The sequence below is a fragment of the Coregonus lavaretus genome (genome assembly GCF_964263955.1).
Source record: "Coregonus lavaretus genome assembly, chromosome: 10".
In the NCBI taxonomy this organism is placed as follows: domain Eukaryota; kingdom Metazoa; phylum Chordata; class Actinopteri; order Salmoniformes; family Salmonidae; genus Coregonus; species Coregonus lavaretus.
Genome location: NC_139997.1, coordinates 47,101,110 through 47,123,935, shown reverse-complemented (window position 1 = coordinate 47,123,935; position 22,826 = coordinate 47,101,110). Strand labels below are relative to the sequence as shown.

The 22,826-nt window shown below is 46.5% G+C and overlaps 1 protein-coding gene across 1 annotated transcript in view; it reads left to right on the top strand.

Annotated features, from left to right (window-relative positions):
• Positions 1–11,988: 11,988 nt before the first annotated feature.
• LOC311136368 (netrin receptor UNC5C-like) overlaps positions 11,989–22,826 on the top strand; it is a gene marked incomplete at both ends in the record, with an annotated part of 222,813 nt that continues 211,975 nt past the window's right edge. Inside the window, one exon of the mRNA XM_084170472.1 lies at positions 11,989–12,109. Coding sequence (XP_084026598.1) covers positions 11,989–12,109 — 121 coding nt within the window. The remainder of the gene's footprint in view (positions 12,110–22,826) is intronic.

The window sequence follows — 22,826 nt, the reverse complement described above, 5'->3', positions numbered from 1 at the left end:
GGCCTATTTATCTGAGTTATTGACCTCATGTGACGAGTACTGAGGATACGAAGAGGCAGGAAGCAGACATCAACAATGTAAAGGTTTACTTAACACTGAGCAAGAGAACAACAAAGAGCGAGTACATGACAAGACACTAACAATCACACACAACACAACACTGAACAGTCCAGGGCTATATAGGGGTGGTGATGAGATGAGGTGCAGGTGCGCTGGAGGTGATTAGGGTGCGTTGTGTTTCCATTCCGGTGTTGCTGAGGTGGTGTGCTCAGACCGGTGGCTCAGTAGACCGGCGAATCAGAGCGCCGGAGGGGAGCAATGGGAGGAGACGTGACAGTACCCCCCCACCGGACGCGCAGCTCCCGCCACAGGACGTCACCGGCCTGGAGGACGACCCCGAGGACAAGGAGCGGGCCAGTCAGGGCGGCAACGGTGGAAGTCCCGAATTAGGTTGGGGTCCAGAACGTCCCCAGCTGGAACCCAGATCCTCTCCTCAGGACCATACCCCTCCCAGTCCACCAGATAACGGAGCCGTCCCCCACGGAACCTGGAGTCCAGCAGGTCCCTCACCGCATACGCCGGACTCCCGTCAATGTCCAGGGGCGGAGGGGGCGTAACCCGGTGGACGGCAACCACCAGAGGACCAGGAACCACCGGCCTGAGGAGAGACACATGAAAAGTGGGCGAGACACGGTAGTGAGGGGGAAGGAGCAGCCGGTACGATACCTAATTTATCCGCCGGAGGACCTTAAACGGCCCCACAAACCGGGGGCTCAGTTTCTTGCAGGGCAGGCGGAGAGGGAGGTTTTTTGTGGACAGCCAGATACGATCACTAGGCTGGAATACGGGGGCCTCACTGCAGGGGCAGTCGGCTTGGTCCTTCTGCCAACTAATGGCCCTCTGGAGATGGACATGGGTGGCGTCCCAGACTTGTCCGGCCCTGCGGAACCACTCGTCGACAGCGGGCGCATCGGTCTGGCTGGGTGTCCAAGGGGCCAGGGCCGGCTGGTACCCCAGGACATACCGGAAGGGAGTGAGCCATGTGGAGGAGTGAACGAGGGAGTTCTGGGCATATTCTGCCCAGGGTAGAAACCTTTCCCACTCACCCTGCCGGTCCTGACAGTGGCAACGAAGAAACCTCCCCAGCTCCTGGTTCATGCGCTCCACCTGCCCATTCAACTGAGGACTATACCCGGAAGTGAGGCTGGCCGTGGCCCCGATCTTCTCCAGGAAAGCCTAACACACTCGGGAGGTGAATTGGGGGCCACGGTCCGAGACCTGTCTTCAACTCCATAGTTCCTCTCTGCGGGGGTAAGCTTTTTCGAGAAAAAGGCACAGCTATACATTTTCTCTGGCTTACCTTGCCGCTGGGAGAGGACCCCACCCATGCCCTCCTCAGATGCGTCCACCTCCAGGATGAAAGGACGAGCTGGATCTGGGTGTTTTAGGAGGGGCGCTGTGGTGAACCTCTCCTTCAGCCTCTTGAAGGCAGCGTCAGCCTCAGGGTTCCAGGCCAGCTTCTGAGCCCCCCCTTAAGGAGAGAGGTGAGCGGGGCAGCTATGGAGCTGAAGGACCTGATGAAACGCCGGTAGAAATTTGCGAAGCCCAGGAACCTCTGTAGGCCCTTGATGGTGGTGGGAGCTGGCCATGACCTGCCGGCGTCCGTCTTCGCTCTTTCCATGAACACCCCCTGAGGACTGATCCTGTATCCCAGGAAGGAGATGGCCTGTTGGTGGAATTCACATTTCTCCCCCTTCACCAACAAGCAGTGTTCCCGGAGGCGGAGTAGGACAACTCTGACGTCCCTGACGTGCTCCTCGAACGTAGCCAAGTAGATCAGGATATCATCGATGTACACCACCACCTGTCTACTCAGCATGTCTCAGAACACGTCATTGACGAAGGACTGGAACACAGAAGGTGCGTTGGCGAGGCCGTAGGGCATGACACAATATTCATAGTGGCCGGAGGTAGTGCTGAATGCAGTCTTCCACTCATCTCCTTCCCGGATTCGGATCAGGTTGTAGGCACTCCTCAGGTCCAACTTGGTAAAGTACCGGGCCCCTCGTAGCCGCTCGATGGCACCAGATGGGGGGGGGGTGGGGTACCGGTACTTGGTGGTGACTGCGTTCAGCCCCCTGTAGTCAATGGACGGCCTCAGTCCTCCGTCTTTTTTGGCCACGAAGAAGAAGCTGGCGGAGGCAGGAGAGGTAGAGCGCCTGATGAACCCCTGTTTCAGGGTCTCCGCCACATACCTCTCCATGGCCTCAGTCTTCGCCATGGAAAGGGAGTAAATGCGTAATGGTGCCTGATCCAAGTGGTTTATTGTCCAGCGAGGTGACGTGTAGCGGAGAAGGCAGTGGCACGGTGGGGAACCCCCATTCAGAGACCAGCTCCCTATCTATAAGGTTCCCTGCTGATCCGGAATCTATCATTGCAGTGGAAATGGAAGAGAAGGAATATCCAGTCACCGTTATGGGAACTAAAAACAATGGTTTTGTGATAGGAGATGACGTAACACTCACGGAGCGGCGACGGCAGTCATACCACCTAGATTGGGGGCCGCCAGGAGACCTGTGGTCCATGGTGGTATAGGGGGTGCTGCCCACCTCCATGGGTGAGGACTCGGAGGCAGGGCGGCATCCATAGCTCAGATGGGGTGAGCGTCGAGGCTCTGAGAGGTGTTGGGAATGCCGTCTGTCTCTCAACATGTCGTCAAGACGGATGGATGTGGCGATGAGGGTATCAAGGTCCATCTCGTCGTCCCGACATGAGAGTTCCATCTTGATGTCCTCCTGTAAGCCTCTCCTGAAGGCCGTGTGCAGAGCACCCTCATTCCAGCCGGAAGACGCCGCCACCGTGCGAAAGCTCAGAGCGTACTCGGACGCGGGCCCCTCTACCTGTTGTAGCTGGGGGAGACGCTCACCCCCGTCCTTTCCCTCCGTGGGATGATCAAACACCGCCCTGAACCGAGCGAGGAAGGTGGAGTAGGGAAGCGTTGCGGCCTCACCTCCTTCCCAGACTGCCGTGGCCCAATCCAGCGCCTTTCCTTTAAGTAGCGAAATCACCAGCGCTATCCTGGCTTGGTCAGATGGATATGCCCCAGGCTGACGCGCCAGATAAAGTGAAACCTGTAGCAGGAAGCCACTACTTTTAGTAGTTTTACCGTCATAGTGCTCCAGTAGGGCGAGGGGTCCCTCAGAAGTTGGTGATAGCATGGGAACAGGTGGACTGGGTGCACTCGCCGCTCCCTGAGGTGGAACCGGAGCTCTGGGCAGATTATGCCGAGTTTGGAGCACTTCCTAAATGGCGGCGTTCAACTGGGCAAGCTGCTGCTGGTGCTGGTCGAGGCACTGGGAAACTCCAGGAGGATTACCTGCTGCATCCATTTTCATGAGAGGTGTGTAATTCTGTGATGAGTACTGAGGATATGAAGAGGCAGGACACAGACGCAAGAATCAACAAGGTAAAGGTGAACTTAACAATGAGAAAGCGAATAACAAAGAGCGCGTAAACGACATGATGCTAACAATTACACACAACAATGACTGAACAGTCCGGGGCTATATAGTGGTGGTGATGAGATAATGAGGTGCAGGTGCGCTGGAGGTGATTAGGGTGCGTTAGGTTTCCATTCCTGTGTTGCCAAGGTGGTGCGCTCAGACCGGTGGCTCAGTAGACCGGCGAATCAGAGCGCTTGAGGGGAGCAACGGGAGGAGACGTGACAATAAGAGGTAGGCCTACCTGTTTGACAGATTTAATTAGGCTATAGGCTGCTATATCCATAAATGTGTTGGTCAATTCCTCCACACACCAAACAACTCTTTAAATAGCCTACCTCCATGTCAGTGATGGGCTAAGTTAAAACCAAGACTCAAATTGAGGGGGTATGAGAGGGTATGCCATAGGCCTACCTTTTATTAAAGAAAATAGCAAAAAGCACAAGCCTACCCCTTGTTAGCTTAAGGTTTTGAAGAAAATAAAACAAATCCGATTATATAAAGTGATAACAGTGTTTTGATCCGTGATGCTTTATGCTAGAAACAAGCTGTGAAATACCTGGGAAAGACTCTGATGCATATGGGGATATCATTGTTTCATTTCTTTCAAATTCATAGGCTGAGCTACAACCTTCTATAGCCAAGGAGACAAAAAATAGACTTTGCTTGGGAAGTAATCTAATTATGTCACTATAAATTGATTAAGCTAATCACTTTCTGTACAATAGAATATGTTTAAATCCTGACAGCTTTTAGGGAAACACTTGTTGTAACCTTCTCTCGTTGGGTTAAGCCATGGAAGAAGAGTAGCCAGCAGTTAAAGCTTAACATGTTCTGCATCAATAGGCCTACTCTGTCTGGGGTGGAAAGGTAGGCCTAACTTTTCAAAGTACTATGTTCAGATTCCTAATGAGGTCTCAGATTTAGTTATTTGCAAACAGGGACAGTTTTGTTACACACCATTCTTAGCTTGTCATTTCAGTCATTTGTGTGATATTAAAGAATATTCTGCTAATATGTAAAATGATGTAGAATTGCATGAAAAGGCTATTTTTTTCTCGGACCTGCAAATACGATGATAGATTCATGCAACGCTTTTACTATGAAGGAGATCTTTCCACCCCTACTCTTGTTCACGGTGGTCTACGAACCCACAACCTTCTGGCCTGCCGCTCTGTGTGCTATCAAAATTCCTGCGTTGCCATGTAATGCTTACAGGACGAAGAACAGTTTCTAAAACTGCATATCTAAGTCTCTGGTCTGTCCAGGAAGTGAGGGTAAACTGTAGGCATGTTCTAAAAATAAATATGTAAATAAGTTCCCTTTTTATTATTATGATTTTGGGTATAGCGGAGGGTCACTTTTTTTTGTAAGCGTTCAGGGAGGGTTTAGATAAAATATATTTTGCTGAGGAGAGGGCAATCCATTTTCATTTCAGAGAGGTCCGATTTTCTCCAAGTAACCCTTACAAATAACGTTCACTCCCTAATTGGTCTCTGAAAAAGATCTAATGTCAAAAGACCAATTAGTGAAAAAAACATTACAATTGTGCTGCCTGTTTAAACAAGTTGAGAAAGAGAAGAGAAGGAATATACTGTAAGTTGTGATATTGGGTTGGTGAAGGAAAATCAGCTCACCATTCATTTACTGACTCTGTCTGGCACATTGAAGGTAAATAACTGTATTCTTAATTACACTCATTTTCAGTTTCTAAAGAATATTTTTTTTATGGCAAATGCAAATGTTATGCAAATGTACCGTGAAGCTCTTGAGATGAAACTAACCAATCCTAGCGGTAGACAGGTAGGTCGGCAGAGTCTTTGGCTGTGTGTGTTTTTCACGTGATGGACAGGTAAATCAATATTTTGACTTCAGACACTGGTTTTTGTCTTACAAGAAAAGCGATGGTAATGGAAGGGGACTGTAAATAAGTGGAGGCTTCTTGACAAATTAATCCATTATCATTTCCCTGTGTCGCCTGGTGAGCAGATTTGCCATTTTATGGGGCAGGAAAAAGGAGCCTGTAAATCTGTGAGGCCGAGTGAGAAGCTGAGAGCAGGCCAGGGGAGAACACATCTCCCATGATGCAGCAGTTTATCTCCCTGTGAAATGGCATCTTTATCTGCCTAAATTAAGTTTTGATTCCTTGCCACATACGGTGCCGCAAATCACTTTAATATTGATATCAAGGGCAGCAGTTAAAGTAACGCTGAAGCCATCGAAAACAGCTTTATTGTGTGGCACATACTGTCGTCACTGTGGTTTACAGTAATAAAAATCACCTCTGAACTGCTGCTTTGTGTGCAGACTATATCAGGCCGTTTGTCATCATTTCCAACTCTCTCTCTCTCTCTCTCTCCTGCAGCTTGGTCTCACTGAGATCTCTGCCTGTATCTCACTGTTAGGGGACAGGGAACCCTCCGAATGTGCTGCAATTTATGGGTAGGATTAATTTCCGATTCAAATTTCACTCTGAGATGTGTATCTACTAAATTAGAAAGAAGCTCTTTTGGGTGGAGAGACTGATTCAGACATTACGTTGCATAATCCTTCACATCACGTCCTGCTTGAGTGTGGTGTTTTTCCACCAAACAAATAAAAATCAGTAGTGCACACAAAATGTACTTTTTTGCTTAAGTTTTCATGTACCAAATAAAAATATAATACAAATCTCTACCGATAGTTTTGTCTCAAGAACTGTTACGTTAAATAGCAAATGTGCCTACTCTGGTCTTGGCACGTGGGTTTTAGCCAACAGCTCGCATATACAGTGCGGGTAGGCTCTAGGGGTAGGCTAATCTACATGATGGGATTATGGATAAGAGAGAGAATGTTTTTATTTGTCAAAACGGCAGTCAAGCATCGATCATCATGTCACCAGAATAAGACCCTCGACATTTATTGGAAAGGAGCATCAAGCTCATACCATGCACTTTCACCACCCTGTGAAGTTCATCATAATTTATTTAATCTGTAGCCTAATTTAAATTGCATGGTTTCCCGAGTCATCACGTGACTCCAAATTTACTTCAATGACGGTTATTATATCAATATTTGCGCAAAATGCGTTTTGGCTGCCATTTCTCGCATTAATAATTTTAGCGACACAAAAAGAGCCCGCCATGTCGAACTAACAAATGATCTGTCTGCATTTATAAAATTGTACCGATACTTCCTGTTTCCATCACAGCTGTCGTGATTTTTAAAAATATTGTATGACTTTACTCACATAAAAACTGTGGATTGAAACATGGTTATTCACACCCCCTTTTTCCACATTTTGTTGTGTTACAGCCTGAATTTAAAATTGATTCAATTGAGATGTTTTGTCACTGGCCTACACACAATACCCCATAATGTCAAAGTGGAATAATGTCTTTCGACATTTTTACAAATTAATAAAAAATGAAAAAATGTATTCAACCCCTTTGTTATGGCAAGCCTAAATAAGTTCAGGAGTAAACAATTGCTTAACAAGTCACATAATAAATTGCATGGACTCACTCCAATAATAGTGTTTAACATTATTTTTTTATGACTGCCTCATCTCTGTACCCCACACATACAATTGTCTGTAAGGTCCCTCAGTTGAGCAGTGAATTTCAAACAAAGATTCAACCACAAAGACGAGGGAGGTTTTCCAATGCCTCGCAAAGAAGGGCAGCTATTGGTAGAATATCCCTTTGAGCATGGTGAAGTTATTAATTACACTTTGGATGGTCACTACAAAGATACAGGCGTCCTTCCTAACTCAGTTGCCGGAGAGGAAGGAAACCGCTCAGGGATTTCACCATAAGGCCAATGGTGACTTTAAAACAATTACAGAGTTTAATGGCTGTGATAGGAGAAAACTGAGGATGGATCAACAACATTGTAGTTACTTCATAATATTAACCTAATTGACTGAGTGAAAAGAAGGAAGCTAAGCACTAAAGTAATACTGCAAAAAATGTGGCACAGCAATTAACTTTTTGTCCTGAATACAAAGTGTTATGTTTGGGGCAAAGCCAATACAACACATTACTGAGTACCACTCTCCATATTTTCAAGCATAGTGGTGGCTGCATCATGTTATGGGTATGCTTGTAATCATTTAGGACTGGGGAGTTTTTCAGGATAAAAAAGAAACGGAATGGAGTTAAGCACAGACAAAATCCTAGAGGGAAACCTGGTTCAGTCTGCTTTCCACCAGACACTGGGAGATTAATTCACCTTTCAGCAGTACAATAACCTAAAACACAAGGCCAGTTGCTTACCAAGAAGACAGTGAATGTTCCCGAGTGGTCGAGTTACAGTTTTGACTTAAATCTGCTTGAAAATCTATGGCAAGACCTGAAAATGGTTGTCTAGCAATGATCAACAACCAATTTGACAGAACTTGTAGAATTTGGAAAATAATAATGGGCAAATGTTGCACAATCCAGGTGTGGAAAGCTCTTAGAGACTTACCCAGAAAAACTCACAACCGTAATAGCTGCTAACGGTGCGTCTACAAAGTATTGACCATGGGGTGTGAATACTTATGTAAATTAGATATTTCTTTATTTCATTTTCAATAAATTTGCAAACATTTCTAAAAACATGTTTTTACTTTGTCGTTGTGGGGTATTGTGTGTAGATGGTTTGAGAGAAAAAATATATCTTTAATCCATTTTGAATTCAGGCTGTAACACAACAAAATGTAGAATAAGTCAAGGTGTATGAACACTTTCTGAAGGCATCGTATGCCTCATCCTAAATCCCAAAAGCAAATGGCAACATCAATCCTAAGTAGTCTCTGATGAGACTCTGAGAATATTAAAGTTTTGGTGTGCCTGAACAGTGTGGGGACATTACTTCTCCTAACTACCGTAGGCCATCAGCAGGGCTATAGAGAGACACAGAATACTGACTCCTGCTGTTTATTGTACAATTTAGTCTGTGGTGTGGTCAGCCTGATTACCACAACACACAGCCTCCCTCTCCTCCTTCCTTCTCTAATTAACAACCACACCATTAATAACACAAGAATGGACATTCAACACTTTTGCTGTCCTTTAATTAAATAAAATTGTACACTAGTATGAGTGGAGGAAGAATAGCCTGCTTCATCTGTGCACTAATGAGTCTATTTGTCAGAGCGTTTGGTAGCAATGTTTAACCATGCACTATTTACATGGTACTATATCTACTTAGAAGTTACAAGGAGGCAATTAATAGCCAACATCATTACGCAATAAGCATTTTTAGTTTCTTGGGTATTCAATAATCATTACGAAGTAGTTACAAAATAGTGAAATTATGCAGGTTAGCGTTTTTTATCATGAATCTAGTTTTGGAGGCAGCTCTGCAGAGTGGTCACTAGCTGGCACAACCACAAAGTCATAAAATCGGATTTTTAACCTAACCCTAATCTTAACCACACTGCTAACTCTAATGTCTAACCCTAACCTTAAATTAAGACCAAAAAACTATTAAAAAAATAATAATAAAAAAATTACAATACAGGCAATTATGACTTTGCAGCTGGCCTATCTAAAGGGAAATCGCTCAGTCCTGCCTCCAGGACAAGAACACATAGACTACTGTATATAGACTACTATACTACTGTATATAGACTACTATATATAATATAATAATGATATATGCAATTACCATGTAAACAGTATTGTAGTAGTAACATTAGCCCGTTCCCCATGAATTAACAACAGATTACATCTGTGACTTTTATGTATGACCTTCAAAATCTAATTAGAGTCCAATGAAAATACTGACTGCAATTATACAAATGCAGCAGGTTTTCATAGAGTGTTAATGTAAAAATGTAAATGGCATAATCTGCTTTATTTTATTTTCAATTTCCCAGTATACTACTGTTCATGCAGTTGTATATTTAATACATTAACGTATTGACCTACAGTAACTTGATCACTAGGCAAATCACCACACTGAAAGTGATTCTGAAAAGACAGTAAACCAGGTTTTGATTAGAAGTCTATTTGAGGGATGGATATTTTGGAGCCCCATCATGCCAGTCAGCCTGTCTCTCCAATCCCACAAGAGTTCTACTGGCAAAAAAAGCAATTTCCTGCATCTCGTAACTCAAATTGAAATGTCAGTGAGATGACAACGGCCCATTGACATCATTGTTCATTCACCTTAAATGGAGGGAAGGTGATGAGAATACCCTGTTTCTTAAATTAGATTTACATTTACAAATGGTTATTTTCACTTTTCAATTTTTTTCAGGCATAGAGCTACTGTCGACTTCACATTTCACATGAATCACAGAGATTCCAGGTAGTGTACGATTCTGTCATCATAAATAATCTTTCAGCAGCAGTAAACTTAAAAAAAGAAAAAACTTAATTTTCTAATGGAAAAAGTATTGCCCTAAATACAATAAAGTCTTTGCCATTTTCTCTCTTTGCAAAACAAAGTTATGTCTAAAAAAGTAAGACTCTACATAGACCTTGATTGATGTGCAGTGATTTCTGAAAATTGTTGCGGATTGAATCATCAGATCCCCAAAGCCTAAAACTATGTGTGCCTGTATAAACTCTACAAACCCCACTTTTACTTGTTTCCAATTTTGCGCTTGCTCCTCAAACTCTCTTCAGCCCATCTGTTGTGGCCATGACTCGTAAGGCTTTCTGATATAACCAACCAGGACATTGTTCATTCATACAATATGTTGCCCCTGGAAACAAAACTGTTAGAGTGCTTAGCAGCATTGATCTGTACCAGAAATGTCAACTATACTGGTCTATTCAAGCAGGCTCCCTACTGTAATTGGCAAAAAATTAAACGCAACATGATATTGATCTCCCTCCATCCAGGGTTGCATCGTTATTTCAATAGACACATTCAATGTCAATGAGATATGAAGCTTGTTGTGCAGAATCCATTTATTTATTTTCTCCTGTAGGCCAGACTCTGTGGGAGATGGGACTGAAGGAGTCAGACAAGGCCAAGGGTGTTGTGACTCATTCATGCCCCTCTGTGGTAATTATTGATCAGGTCTTGTGACATTGCTGCATGTAAGGCCTAATGACTGTGTCTAAATGAGAATCAGGAGTGTGGCTGTGACATGAACAAATGCCAGTTAGAGAAAATGTGTTTCCTGATTGAATTTCAACAGTTTGATTCGATTTGTGGCCTTATAAATAGATGTTGCCTTATGTTTGCTCAGTAAGCAATATTCGTGCTCAAATAACTTTTACAAAAATATATTGTAATAGCCAAATACAAATGATAGTCATTGTAGGGTAGAATATCACTAGTAAAAACCTTGTGATAACATATATTTAAATTCAAAACTACTGTAACTGATTAGGCTACCGCTACATCACCAAACATGTTAGGGTGAATTTCAATGTCCACAGGCTATTCTTTACAATAGCCATACTAATTTGTGAACATTTTGGGGGGATTTTGGAAGAGGGTTCAACTTAAACCATCATAGCAAGGGAAATTAGTGATGGTATGCTAATGCTTATCAATAACTCCACACACTCCTACAGACAGGTTGCCTGACAATGTCACGAAAACGAGCTATTTGTTGTTATGATTCTGGATGACCAGATAGCTAGCAACAATGAGAAGAAGCTGCCATGTGGGGAGGTGTCTCGTTTCAGCTAGCTGCATCTTGTTATTGATACCATGTCTTATTTTGAGGTGTTTTGACTCATGTTATGTCTATGCTAATATGGCAAAAATGTACTAGGTAGCTAACCAACAACTGTAACAATGTATTTGAGAACCAGTAAGTGCTCATTGTGCAAATTTATTTATGCTTTCAATAAACATTTAGAGAGGAAATACAGTTTACAGTGTGTCAACAATCATTTGACTCTAAGGTAACCCCGTCTATTTTGCCCCAAAGTTGTACACACATCAGTTTTTTTGCTAAACCACCCACCCTTCTATAGTCCATCAATAACATCCATTCCGAGGTGCCAGGCCGGGTTTTGATATGGCAGCCACAGACAGGAGTCGGTCGTATTTGGATTGGTTGAAGACGCATGGTGCTGAGACGGAGCCTTCTCTGATTCAATTCGATCAGTGCGTTAGACAGTGCGCTAGACTGAGGTTGTATGCGCTCTCGCTTGATGGAGTGAGGAGAGCGGTAGAGTCAGTTACGGAGGACTTTTGTGAATTTTCAGATTCGGAACAAGAACTACTTATCAAAAAGACATCGGCCCATAGATTCAGCTAGACCAGTTAATCATTAAAGTGAACAGAGCAAACGGTAATTTCAGAGGTTTTCATGCATACCTTCATATGAAACCAATCTAATATCTGTCTTATTTCAAAACTGTTTCACTGAAGTCCTGGAATTTGTTGATTCTCTATCAATTTTCCTCCCTCGTTCTACCTTCCCTTTCTATTCATCAAATTTGAGGCTCAGAAAGATTTCATTGCCGCTGCTGCAAGGACTGTTGATCATTTGGGACGTCATTTGATAGCCACTGGACTTGCTTCATCGCGGAGTTTTTGACTCCTCATCATGGGGTACAGTGGACAAACTGCTAGAAGTGGAAGAAGAGGAGTCGCGGGATGCTTACTGCAGATGATCACCATTTCTTTGGTTTTTCTAATTGCCTTCGTGGATATCGGAGCTTCTCAAGGTAAACTATCGAATTTACAGCCATACCTGCTTGCAGAAAAATGCTCGAGCTGAGTGCTCGAGTGTTGTCCAGATAACCAGTTGTGCTACCGATGCCATCAAAAAGTAGATACTTCGTAGGCTACTGGATTTTCGCAACAAAAAAATAATAGTTAGCCTACATCAAAATAAATTGTCTACACTTGCCACTTAATGCCCTCAACGAAAAAAGCCCAGAGTCGCATATCGTTTAGAATGGAAAAATGTACAGTAGCCAAAATGTAATGTCTGTGATGGCACACCATGAGCACTGGGCTATTTACACCGTCAATTACTGTTTCTTCTATATAGACTACTGAATGAGGTGGATATCGAAGTTTTTAAAATGTGTTAGGCTATTCATTAAAATGACACAACTTCAGTGAAGCATTAGGTTGGTGTAAACAGAAAATGGTCTTGGTTGACCATACCCATTTTTGCTCCATTTTAAGATCAGTTACATGTTTTTTAAATATTTTTTATTATGAAAGATTGGGAAGCTTAAGTTACACCTGAGTCATATAGTCACAATCTTTTCCTTTATATTTATTTATTTATTTCTCTCTCTCTCTCTCTCTCTCTCTCTCTCTCTCTCTCTCTCTCTCTCTCTCTCTCTCTCTCTCTCTCTCTCTCTCTCTCTCTCTCTCTCTCTCTCTCACACACACACACACACACACACACACACACACACACACATACACACACACTGTGACTTCAACTGTGCGATCACAGTGCGCTGGTTGGGATATCTTTTATACGAGACTATAAAAAAAGAGGTATCTGATAGTGAAGCTTCTCTGGCTGGCATCTTACATAGTATGCTTAATACAGCAATTGGAAAATATTTTGATTTAACTTACTTATTACTCTAACCCCATCAGCAAAATTCGGTTTAATAACTGCATGTGGAGGCTTATCTTTGTCATACACTTTTCCCACATTTATCATGTTGTTGCTACAATGGGTTAGATCAATCTGTCACGGTTCAGACAGACGACCAGAGGACCACAATTGCGTCACACCAGAAAGTTTATTAAAACGGGATTGAAGAGTAGTCAGGAGTCGTTATGGCAGAAAGCAGGTCTGGTTTTCCTGGGGCAGAAGAGTATCCAAGAAACAGGCAGGTCCGGGGTCACAAAACAAGGGTGAGCCAGAAGCGTGAGCAAACAGGTTCCGGGTGAGAGCTTTGCAGATGATCTGACAAAGGAGAGCTGAAAGACAGGGCTTTAAATACTGGGAGAGGTTAGTGGGTAATGCAGCGCAGCTGGCAGAGTAATTAGAGCAGAGCAGAGCAGGGACAGGTGGAGCTAGTTAGGCTGAGTAGAGAGAGTGGAAGATAGTGGAAACAAATTAAGGTGGTAACCCGGTGGAGTGAGAGGGCTCATGACAGAACCCCCCCCCCAAGGGACGGCCCCAGAAGTCCCAAGAGCAACACCACGCCGGGCGGGAGGAGGGGAGCCGGAGGAGGGCTAGAACTCCTCCGAACGGTCCGAGTGAACGTCCTCATCCTCGGAGGAAGCCGGAGGGCCGTGGTCGGGAGATGGGACAGGTCCCGAGACAGGATCAGGCACAGGACAGGAAGCCGAGCGGGCAGGACGGTTAGGGACCCCTCTGGGGCGGCCCCTACGGATTGCAGGTTGATCAGGATGCCGTTGGTGGAAGGCGGTGATGAGAGTCCTATCCACAATCCGACTAGCTGGCACCCAGGTCCTTTCCTCAGGTCCATAACCCTCCCAGTCAATGAGGTACTGGAGACCCCTACCCCTCCGTCTGGACCGAAGCAGGCGGCGGACGGTGTAAACCAGACCGCCATCGACGAGCCGTGGAGGAGGAGGACAAGGCGCAGCAGGGACCAGCGGACTCTCATGAATGGGCTTAATCTTAGACACATGGAAAGTGGGGTGCACCCTCATGGAATTAGGCAGTTGGAGCCGGACAGCAGTTGGGCTGATCACTCTTATAATAGGGAATGGGCCAATGAACCGAGGTGCCAGCTTTTGCGACTCCACCCTGAGTGGCAGGTTCTTCGATGACAACCACACCCTTTGACCAACATGGTAGGTGGGAGCAGGAATTCTCCGACGGTTGGCCCCGGTAGTGTAGCTGGCAACGGATCTGAGGAGTGTGGCTCGGGCTTGTGACCAGGTACGGCGACATCGACGGGCAAAAGCAAGTGCAGATGGGCAAGTAACCTCCCCTTCCTGGCTGGCAAATAGAGGAGGCTGGTATCCATAAACACATTGGAAAGGGGACATACCGATGGCAGAGCAGGTCAGAGAATTGTGTGCGTACTCCACCCATGTCAATTGCTGCGACCAGGAGTGGGGGTTGCGTGAAGTCATGCATCGCAGTGCCTTCTCGAGCTCCTGATTTGCCCGCTCTGACTGCCCATTGGATTGGGGATGGAATCCGGAAGTCAGACTGACTGTGGCTCCCAGCAGGTGACAGAACTCCTTCCAAAAAGCGGAGGAGAATTGTGGACCACGGTCAGAAACTACATCCTTTGGCAGTCCGTGGATCCGGAAGACGTGTTCCAGGACCACCTGGGCGGTCTCCTTGGCGGTTGGGAGCTTGGGGAGGGGAATGAAGTGTGCCATCTTGCTGAATCGGTCAACTATGGTGAGAATGACGGTCATGCCACTTGAAGGGGGCAGCCCCGTGACAAAGTCAAGGGCGATGTGAGACCAGGGACGTCTGGGCACAGGCAGGGGCTGCAGCAATCCGGCTGGGGGCTGGCAGGACGACTTGTGTTGGTTGCAGATGGGGCAGGCTTGGACGAATTCCCGTACATCCCTTCTCAGAGAGGGCCACCAGAACCTCTGGGCGAGCAGGTTGTAAGTGCGGGTGGAGCCAGGGTGACAAGCTAGGCGGGAGTCATGTCCCCACTGAACGACCTGGGACCTCAGGTTTTCGGGGACAAAAAGGCGGTCAGCTGGGCAAGTGCTGGGACCTGGCTGGTTACGGAGAGCTTCCAGCACCTGTTCCTCAACATCCCAGGTCAGAGCTGCTACGATGCAGGGACTTGGCAGAATCGACACAGGATCCTTGGAGGGGGTGTCATCCTTCTGGAATTGACGGGAGAGGGCGTCTGGCTTGGTGTTGCGTGATCCAGGCCGGTATGACAGAGTGAAATTAAACCTGGTGAAGAACAGGGCCCAGCGGGACTGCCTGGAGTTCAACCGTTTGGCCGTGCGGATGTACTCCAAGTTCTTATGATCGGTCCAAACGAGAAATGGAATGGTGGACCCCTCCAGCCAGTGACGCCACTCCTCCAAGGCAAGCTTCACAGCCAGCAGCTCTCGGTTCCCTATGTCGTAATTGCACTCAGAGGGGGACAACCGACGTGAGAAAAAGGCACAGGGATGGAGCTTCCTATCCTCCGCAGCCCACTGAGAAATCACAGCACCAACTCCCACATCCGAGGCGTCCACCTCCACAATGAATTGCCGGTCCACATCAGGCATCTGGAGGATGGGAGCGGAGGTGAACCTTACCTTGAGGGTACTGAAGGCTTTGTCGGCTGCTGGGGTCCAGGTGAAGGGTTGCTTGGTGCTGGTTAGAGCAGTGAGAGGGGCAGCAACGGTACTGTAGTTCCGGATAAACTTTCTATAGAAGTTAGCAAACCCCAGAAACTGTTGCAGCTTCTTTCTGTTCTCCGGAACTGGCCATGAAGTGACTGCTGATACTTTGGCAGGATCCATTTGGATACTTCCCTCTGCCACTATGTACCCCAGGAAGGCCACTGTCTTGACGTGAAACTCACATTTCTCTGCCTTGGCGTAGAGGGAATTCTCCAGAAGACGATGAAGGACTTGCTGGACATGGCGGGTGTGTTCAGACAGGTTTCTGGAGTAGATTAAGATGTCATCCAGGTAAACGAAGACAAACTTGTTTAACATGTCCCGCAGTACATCATTCACTAGAGCCTGGAACACAGCAGGAGCATTGGTGAGGCCAAAAGGCATAACCAGATACTCGTAGTGGCCTGTGGGTGTATTGAATGCGGTTTTCCATTCATCTCCCTCCCGGATCCGCACTAGGTGGTAAGCGTTTCTGAGATCCAACTTGGTAAAAACAGTGGCTCCCTGGAGCAACTCAAAAGCAGAGGTGAGCAGAGGCAGAGGGTAACGGTTCTTCACTGTGATGTCGTTGAGTCCCCTGTAGTCGATGCAGGGGCGAAGAGATCCGTCCCTCTTCCCCACAAAGAAGAAGCCAGCACCAGCAGGAGATGAAGATGAACGGATTAATCCTGCGGACAGAGAGTCATTGATGTAGTCCTCCATGGACTTTCTTTCAGGAGCAGACAACGAATAAAGACGGCCCTTTGGAGGGGCTGTTCCAGGGAGGAGGTCGATGGCACAGTCGTACGGTCGGTGAGGGGGCAGAGATGTGGCTCTTGCTTTGTTAAACACTTCTCTGAGACCATGGTAGCATTCTGGGACATTGGAGAGGTCAGGAGCGGAGTTAGTAGGTACTGGCCGAGGGGGTAGTGCGGCAGCAAGCAGGCAGGTTCGGTGGCAGTCCTCTCCCCACTCCCTGATCACCCCGGTCACCCAGTCGAGCTGAGGGTTGTGCCGGCGGAGCCATGGGTAACCCAGGATGAGGGGTTGGCCTGGAGAGGGGAGCAGGTGAAACTGGATAGTTTCTTGATGGTTTCCGGACAGACCCATCGAGACCGGGGCCGTGACATGAGTGACCGACCCGAGTAAGTGTCCGTCCAGTGCCCGGGCAGGAATAGGAGGTGTCAAACGGAGGTTCTCCAGTCCCAGTTGGCGTGCCAGCTTGATGTCCATTATGTTGGCTTCGGCGCCAGAATCCACCAGAGCAGCCAGGGTGTGAGTTGAGTCAGAGAGGCGGAGGTGAACTTGCAGCAGGGGTTTGCGGTCGGAGGACTGGATGGTCATTGAGCTCAACCGGACTCCCCCTATGCCCGGTGAGCTTCGGCGTTTAAAGGGCAGGTTACCACACGATGTCCATCACCTCCACAATAGAGGCAGAGGTTTGAGGTGAAGCGGCGCTGGCGCTCTGCAGGAGTGAGAGAGGCTCGCCCAATCTCCATAGGCTCAGACTGATCAAGCTGACTTGGGTGAGTGGCAGTAGATGACAGGAGCCCAGTCGGATCTCTCCGAATGCCGGTAGTTGGTGGACCTTGGCGCCCCCTCTCACGACGACGGGTCTGTATCCTTCTGTCGATCCGGACAGTCAGTGCGATGGCTTCATCAAGAGTGGAAGGCAGTTCATGGGAGACCAACTCGTCCTTGATATAGTCAGCCAAGCTATGGAAGAACGCGTCCACCAACGATGGTGTGTTCCAAGAACTTCGTCTTGCCAGGGTTCGGAAGTCGATGGAATGGTCTGCGACTGTACGTCTGCCTTGTCGAATACTGAACAGTTCACGAGACGCCTCTGCGGTTGGTGAATCCAGGTCAAACACCTTCAGCATCTCCTCAGCAAACAGGTCGAAGGTTGCACATGCGGGGGTTTGACGTTCGAACTCTGCTGTTCCCCAGAGTCGAGCTCGGCCCGTCAGGTGAGTGATGGCATACCCAACTTTAGCCCCCTCCGTGGCGAAGGTCCTTGGCTGCAAGGAGAACTGAAGTCGGCAGCTAGTCAGGAATGGCCGGACCTGGGTAGAATCGCCGTTGAACCGCTCGGGGTTTCCAATCTTGGGTTCCGGAGCAGCGGCTGCAATGACCGGGGCAGGTAACTCGGAGGCAGGGCTGGTGGGCAGACTGCCTGGAACCGGGCCGGTGGGCGGAGTGGCTGGGGTAAGGTTGGTGAGGAGTTGGATGATCATGGCGAGTTGTTGTTGCTGCTGCTGGAACTGCTGCTGGTGCTGCTGGAACTGCTGATGCTGTTGGTGGCCGACCTGAAGCAGAGAGGTGATGTCGCCGCTCATGCGGGCTAGCCCTCTCTCAGTGTGTTCCAGGCGTAGCATGGCAGTGGGTTGCTCAGGTTCGTCGGTTTCCATGTCGGGGGAAGTGTGCGCTGAGTCCATGATGGTCAGATCGTACTGTCACGGTTCAGACAGACGACCAGAGGACCACAATTGCGTCACACCAGAAAGTTTATTAAAACGGGATTGAAGAGTAGTCAGGAGTCGTTATGGCAGAAAGCAGGTCTGGTTTTCCTGGGGCAGAAGAGTATCCAAGAAACAGGCAGGTCCGGGGTCACAAAACAAGGGTGAGCCAGAAGCGTGAGCAAACAGGTTCCGGGTGAGAGCTTTGCAGATGATCTGACAAAGGAGAGCTGAAAGACAGGGCTTTAAATACTGGGAGAGGTTAGTGGGTAATGCAGCGCAGCTGGCAGAGTAATTAGAGCAGAGCAGAGCAGGGACAGGTGGAGCTAGTTAGGCTGAGTAGAGAGAGTGGAAGATAGTGGAAACAAATTAAGGTGGTAACCCGGTGGAGTGAGAGGGCTCATGACACAATCTTATCATTGGATTTTACTGCACTCATAGACTTTTATAATAGAGTATGTAGTTGTGACATACGAAGTTGCCGCTTATTGTTGTGGATTTTCATCGCCTTTCATTTGCCCCTCCCTCCCTCCCTCCCTCCCTCCCTCCCTCCCTCCCTCCCTCCCTCCCTCCCTCCCTCCCTCCCTCCCTCCCTCCCTCCCTCCCTCACTCCCTCCCTCACTCACTTCTTGTTGCGAGGATGGTGAAGTTAGGGGTTATAGGTCACTGCCTCATCCATCAGGAAAGTTGCTCCTCGCATCTGTTGTCCTTGGTTATTCACCTGCTGTTATCTGAACAGTGGTACTGTGCTGAGGCTAGAGTCATCGGTCAACAATCTGTTGTCCTTGGTTATTCACCTGCTGTTATCTGAACAGTGGTACAGTGCTGAGGCTAGAGTCATCGGTCAACAATCTGTTGTCCTTGGTTATTCACCTGCTGTTATCTGAACAGTGGTACTGTGCTGAGGCTAGAGTCATCGGTCAACAATCTGTTGTCCTTGGTTATTCACCTGCTGTTATCTGAACAGTGGTACTGTGCTGAGGCTAGAGTCATCGGTCAACAATAGTACTGGAAGGCATTATTGGTTTAATATAGATTTTCAACGGGTTGAATATTATTAATTCAAGTTGGTTCAGATTTTTTTGTGTAGGCCTGTATCATTCTTCATTCTTTTAATGCCTTCTGATATTTTATTACAGTATTATGAACAGAGACAGATGTATATTAAACAATGTTTTCTTTTTAATATGTTATCACACAGTAAATAGCAGTGTAGAACACCCAAACCCATTTATCAAATCGACTCCCTACATAGCTGGATTGTCTGTCAAACAAAAAAAGGGCATACAACTATCCCCTCGGGTGCATTGAATGTGCATTCCTGTATGTGTGTGTGTGTTTTCCTCAGGAGGCAGATGGGTGGCCTCTTTCCTACCGTATATGTACTATGTGAAAATCCCAATCACATCCATGCACACATAATGTAATGAATGGTGTGAGGATTGTTCCACATTTTCTGTGTCAGAACTCAGGGCTTTATTAACACAGACCCAGCTGGAGGAGGAAGGAATTTTTTTTTAACGAGTGGTTTGAAAGTCACGCTTTCGCCCTTCATGCTCTGGCTCAGTCCAAGAGTCGCCCGCAATTTCAAATTGCAGACCCAACACCATCATTTCAGATGATCCATACAGGGAAAAGCAACCCACATTCAGTCTGTCCTGGCCCCAGCCCCAAGCCCAAGCTTCCAGCCCCATCCTCAGCTACCAGCAGCTCCCAGCAGCTCCCAGCCCCATAGCCCCAGACCTAGCCCCAGCTCTCAGCCTCAACCCAAGCCCCAGCCCCCTGTCCCAGCCCCAGCATCACAGTCCCCTACATAGTTAATGAGGAATGAGCAAAGGAGAAAACGGAGGATGAAAAACAGCTCTGATTTCTGAAGGGCAGGGCTAGGATGACATAATGGTCATTCCAGAACCCCGGAGAGGCCTGTGTCATTGACTGGAGTGGGAACACGAACCAGGTCGTTCCCTGTCCATTAAGAAGTCGATAAGCCAGGAGAACATTGTTTGGGGCTAATTAATGGCCCTGCCTTTTTTGGACACTAATGAGCTGCCTGTGCACATTTCCAAATCACTGGAGAGTCTCTTCAGCGCAGAAAGACTCACCCGTTTGGTGATTACAGTGTCTCACTTACCCAGCTGCAGCGTCTCCTGCTCTGCTCTGCTCTGCACAGCATTATCCTGGTGCTTTTCCCTTTTAGATAGTGAGGAGTGTAAGGAAGCCAAGGGTATTTTTTAAAATATATAGTTGATAGTATGGGACAGACTCTTGGGATGGTAGCTCCTCATGGTGAATTTAAACTGTCTTGTGCTTCTTATTAGTCTATGTTTGAACCTGTACTCTTGACAAGGTAATCCACCTAGCTTGATTCCAGCAGAGAGAGAGAGAGAGAGAGCGTGATACAAAGAGAAAGAGTGAGAAAGAGAGAGAGGGAGAGTAGAATGGAACTTCCGTTTGGAAGGGCTCCCACTCCCTCTACTCCCAGCTGGCCAGCTATCACTCTGTGACTGTTTGAATATGCAGATGAGCTGAGGATGAGAGAGAAGAGGCAGTGGAAGAGAGAGTTTATCTTGGATCGTTCTCCAAACAGTGCATAGCTAAATCAATGTATAGGCCTATTTCAAATACCTCCCAGCACACCCTGCTGTCTCTCCGGTATGGAATTACACAAACAATATTGAACTAAAAGTCAAACGTGTTAACGAGATTTAAGTATATTTTTACTTAAATTAAAGGCCTATTAGATACATGAGATACTTCATAACAAAGAGCAGTGTGACGCCAAATTAGCCTCTCTGTCCTCTTCAGACACTGCTGCTTCAGACACTGTGCAGAGGCAATGATCATCACTGTGCTTCTCCACATGTAGCTCTCCACATGTAGCGGTTCCGGTAGCATGCATTGAAAGACGTATCTTTCTTGTGTCTTTCTTTTGCAAAATGACTATGAATTAACATATATTCAAATAATTGTCAACATATAACATCACATTAAGGTGTGGGACGTTCGCTGTGTTACAGGGAAGAATAGCAGGTCTATTTTGGTCCCTCGTTGGTGCAGATGCTAGCCTAGCTTCTAACTAACGTTGGTCCTGAACATCTCTAAAACTAAGAGCATTGTATTTGGTACAAATCATTCCCTAAGTTCTAGACCTCAGCTGAATCTGGTAATGAATGTTGTGGCTGTTGAGCAAGTTGAGGAGACTCAATTACTTGGTGTTACCTTAGATTGTAAACTGTCATGGTCAAAACATATTGATTCAATGGTTGTAAAGATGGGGAGAGGTCTCTCTGTGATAAATAGATCCTCTGCTTTTTTGACACCACACTCCACAAAGCAAGTCCTGCAGGCTCTAGTTTGATCTTATTCTGATCATATGGTCAAGTGCTGCAAAGAAGGACCTAGTTAAGCTGCAACTGGCCCAGAACAGAGCGGCACGTTTTGCTCTTCATTGAAATCGAGGGCTAAAATCAATACTATGCATGCCAGTCTCTCTTGGCAAAGAGTTGAGGCAAGACTGACTGCATTGCTTCTTGTTTTTGTAAGAAACATTCATGTGTTGGACATTTGAAATTGTTTGCATAGTAAACTTACAGACAGCAATGTTACTAGGCTTGGGTGGTATACCATATATACCAGTGGAGGCTCCTCAGAGAAGGAAGGGGAGGACCATCCTCCTCAGTGAATGTCATAAAAATAAAAATAGTGAAACATTAAAAAAGTGATCTGTTTTAGATAAAACTATACTAAATATATTCATGTCACCAAATAATTGATTCAAATATTGTTTTGAAATTAAGGTCTACTGTAGCCTCAACAGCACTCTGTAGAGTAGCACCATGGTGTAGCCGGAGGACAGCTAGTTTCCGTCCTCCTCTGGGTACATTGACTTCAATACAAAACCTAGGAGGCTTGTGGTTGTCACCCCCTTCCATAGACTTACACAGTAATTATTACACCTTTTGGAGGACGTCCTCCAACCTATCAGAGCTCTTGCAGCATGAACTGACATGTTGTCCTCCCAATTAAAGGACAAGAGAATGAATCTAGTACTGAAAGCATAAGCTACAGCTAGCACTGCTGTGCATAAAATGTCATGAGTAGTTGACTCAAAGAGAGAGAAAAACAATAGTTGAACAGTTTTTAACAAATTAATTTCTTTAAAAATGAAGAAGCAAGAGAGAGAGAGATAGAATGAGCTATATTTTGTATTTTTTTCTCTTTCACCTTCCCTTACTTAGCTAGCAAATGCAGCTAGCTAGCAAGTTTAGCCAACTCAAACACCCGTCTCAAAGAGAGAGGGATGCTAAATTACCTAGCTGGCTATGGCTATCCAACACTGGAACTCTTCCAAGTCAAGGTAAGCTTTTGGTTTTATTAATTTATTGCCACCGGGGACCGTTTATGATATGAAGGTTTGGCTTGGAAAGGTTTTTTCGCCTGGTCACAGCCAGCTGGTGTGTTGTGCACTGAAGTCCACAATCGAAGGGAAAAGGTGAGAGGAGGAGAGCGCGTAGATGTGAGAAGGCATTATACAACGATCTGGCTGCTATGAAAGGGAACTGATTTTGCGTGTGATCAGGGGTGTATTCATTCCGCCGATTCTGTTGAAAAGCGTTTCTTAAACGTAAGCAAACGGAACAAAACAGGGATAAACATACCTGAATTTGTCCAATAGAAACTC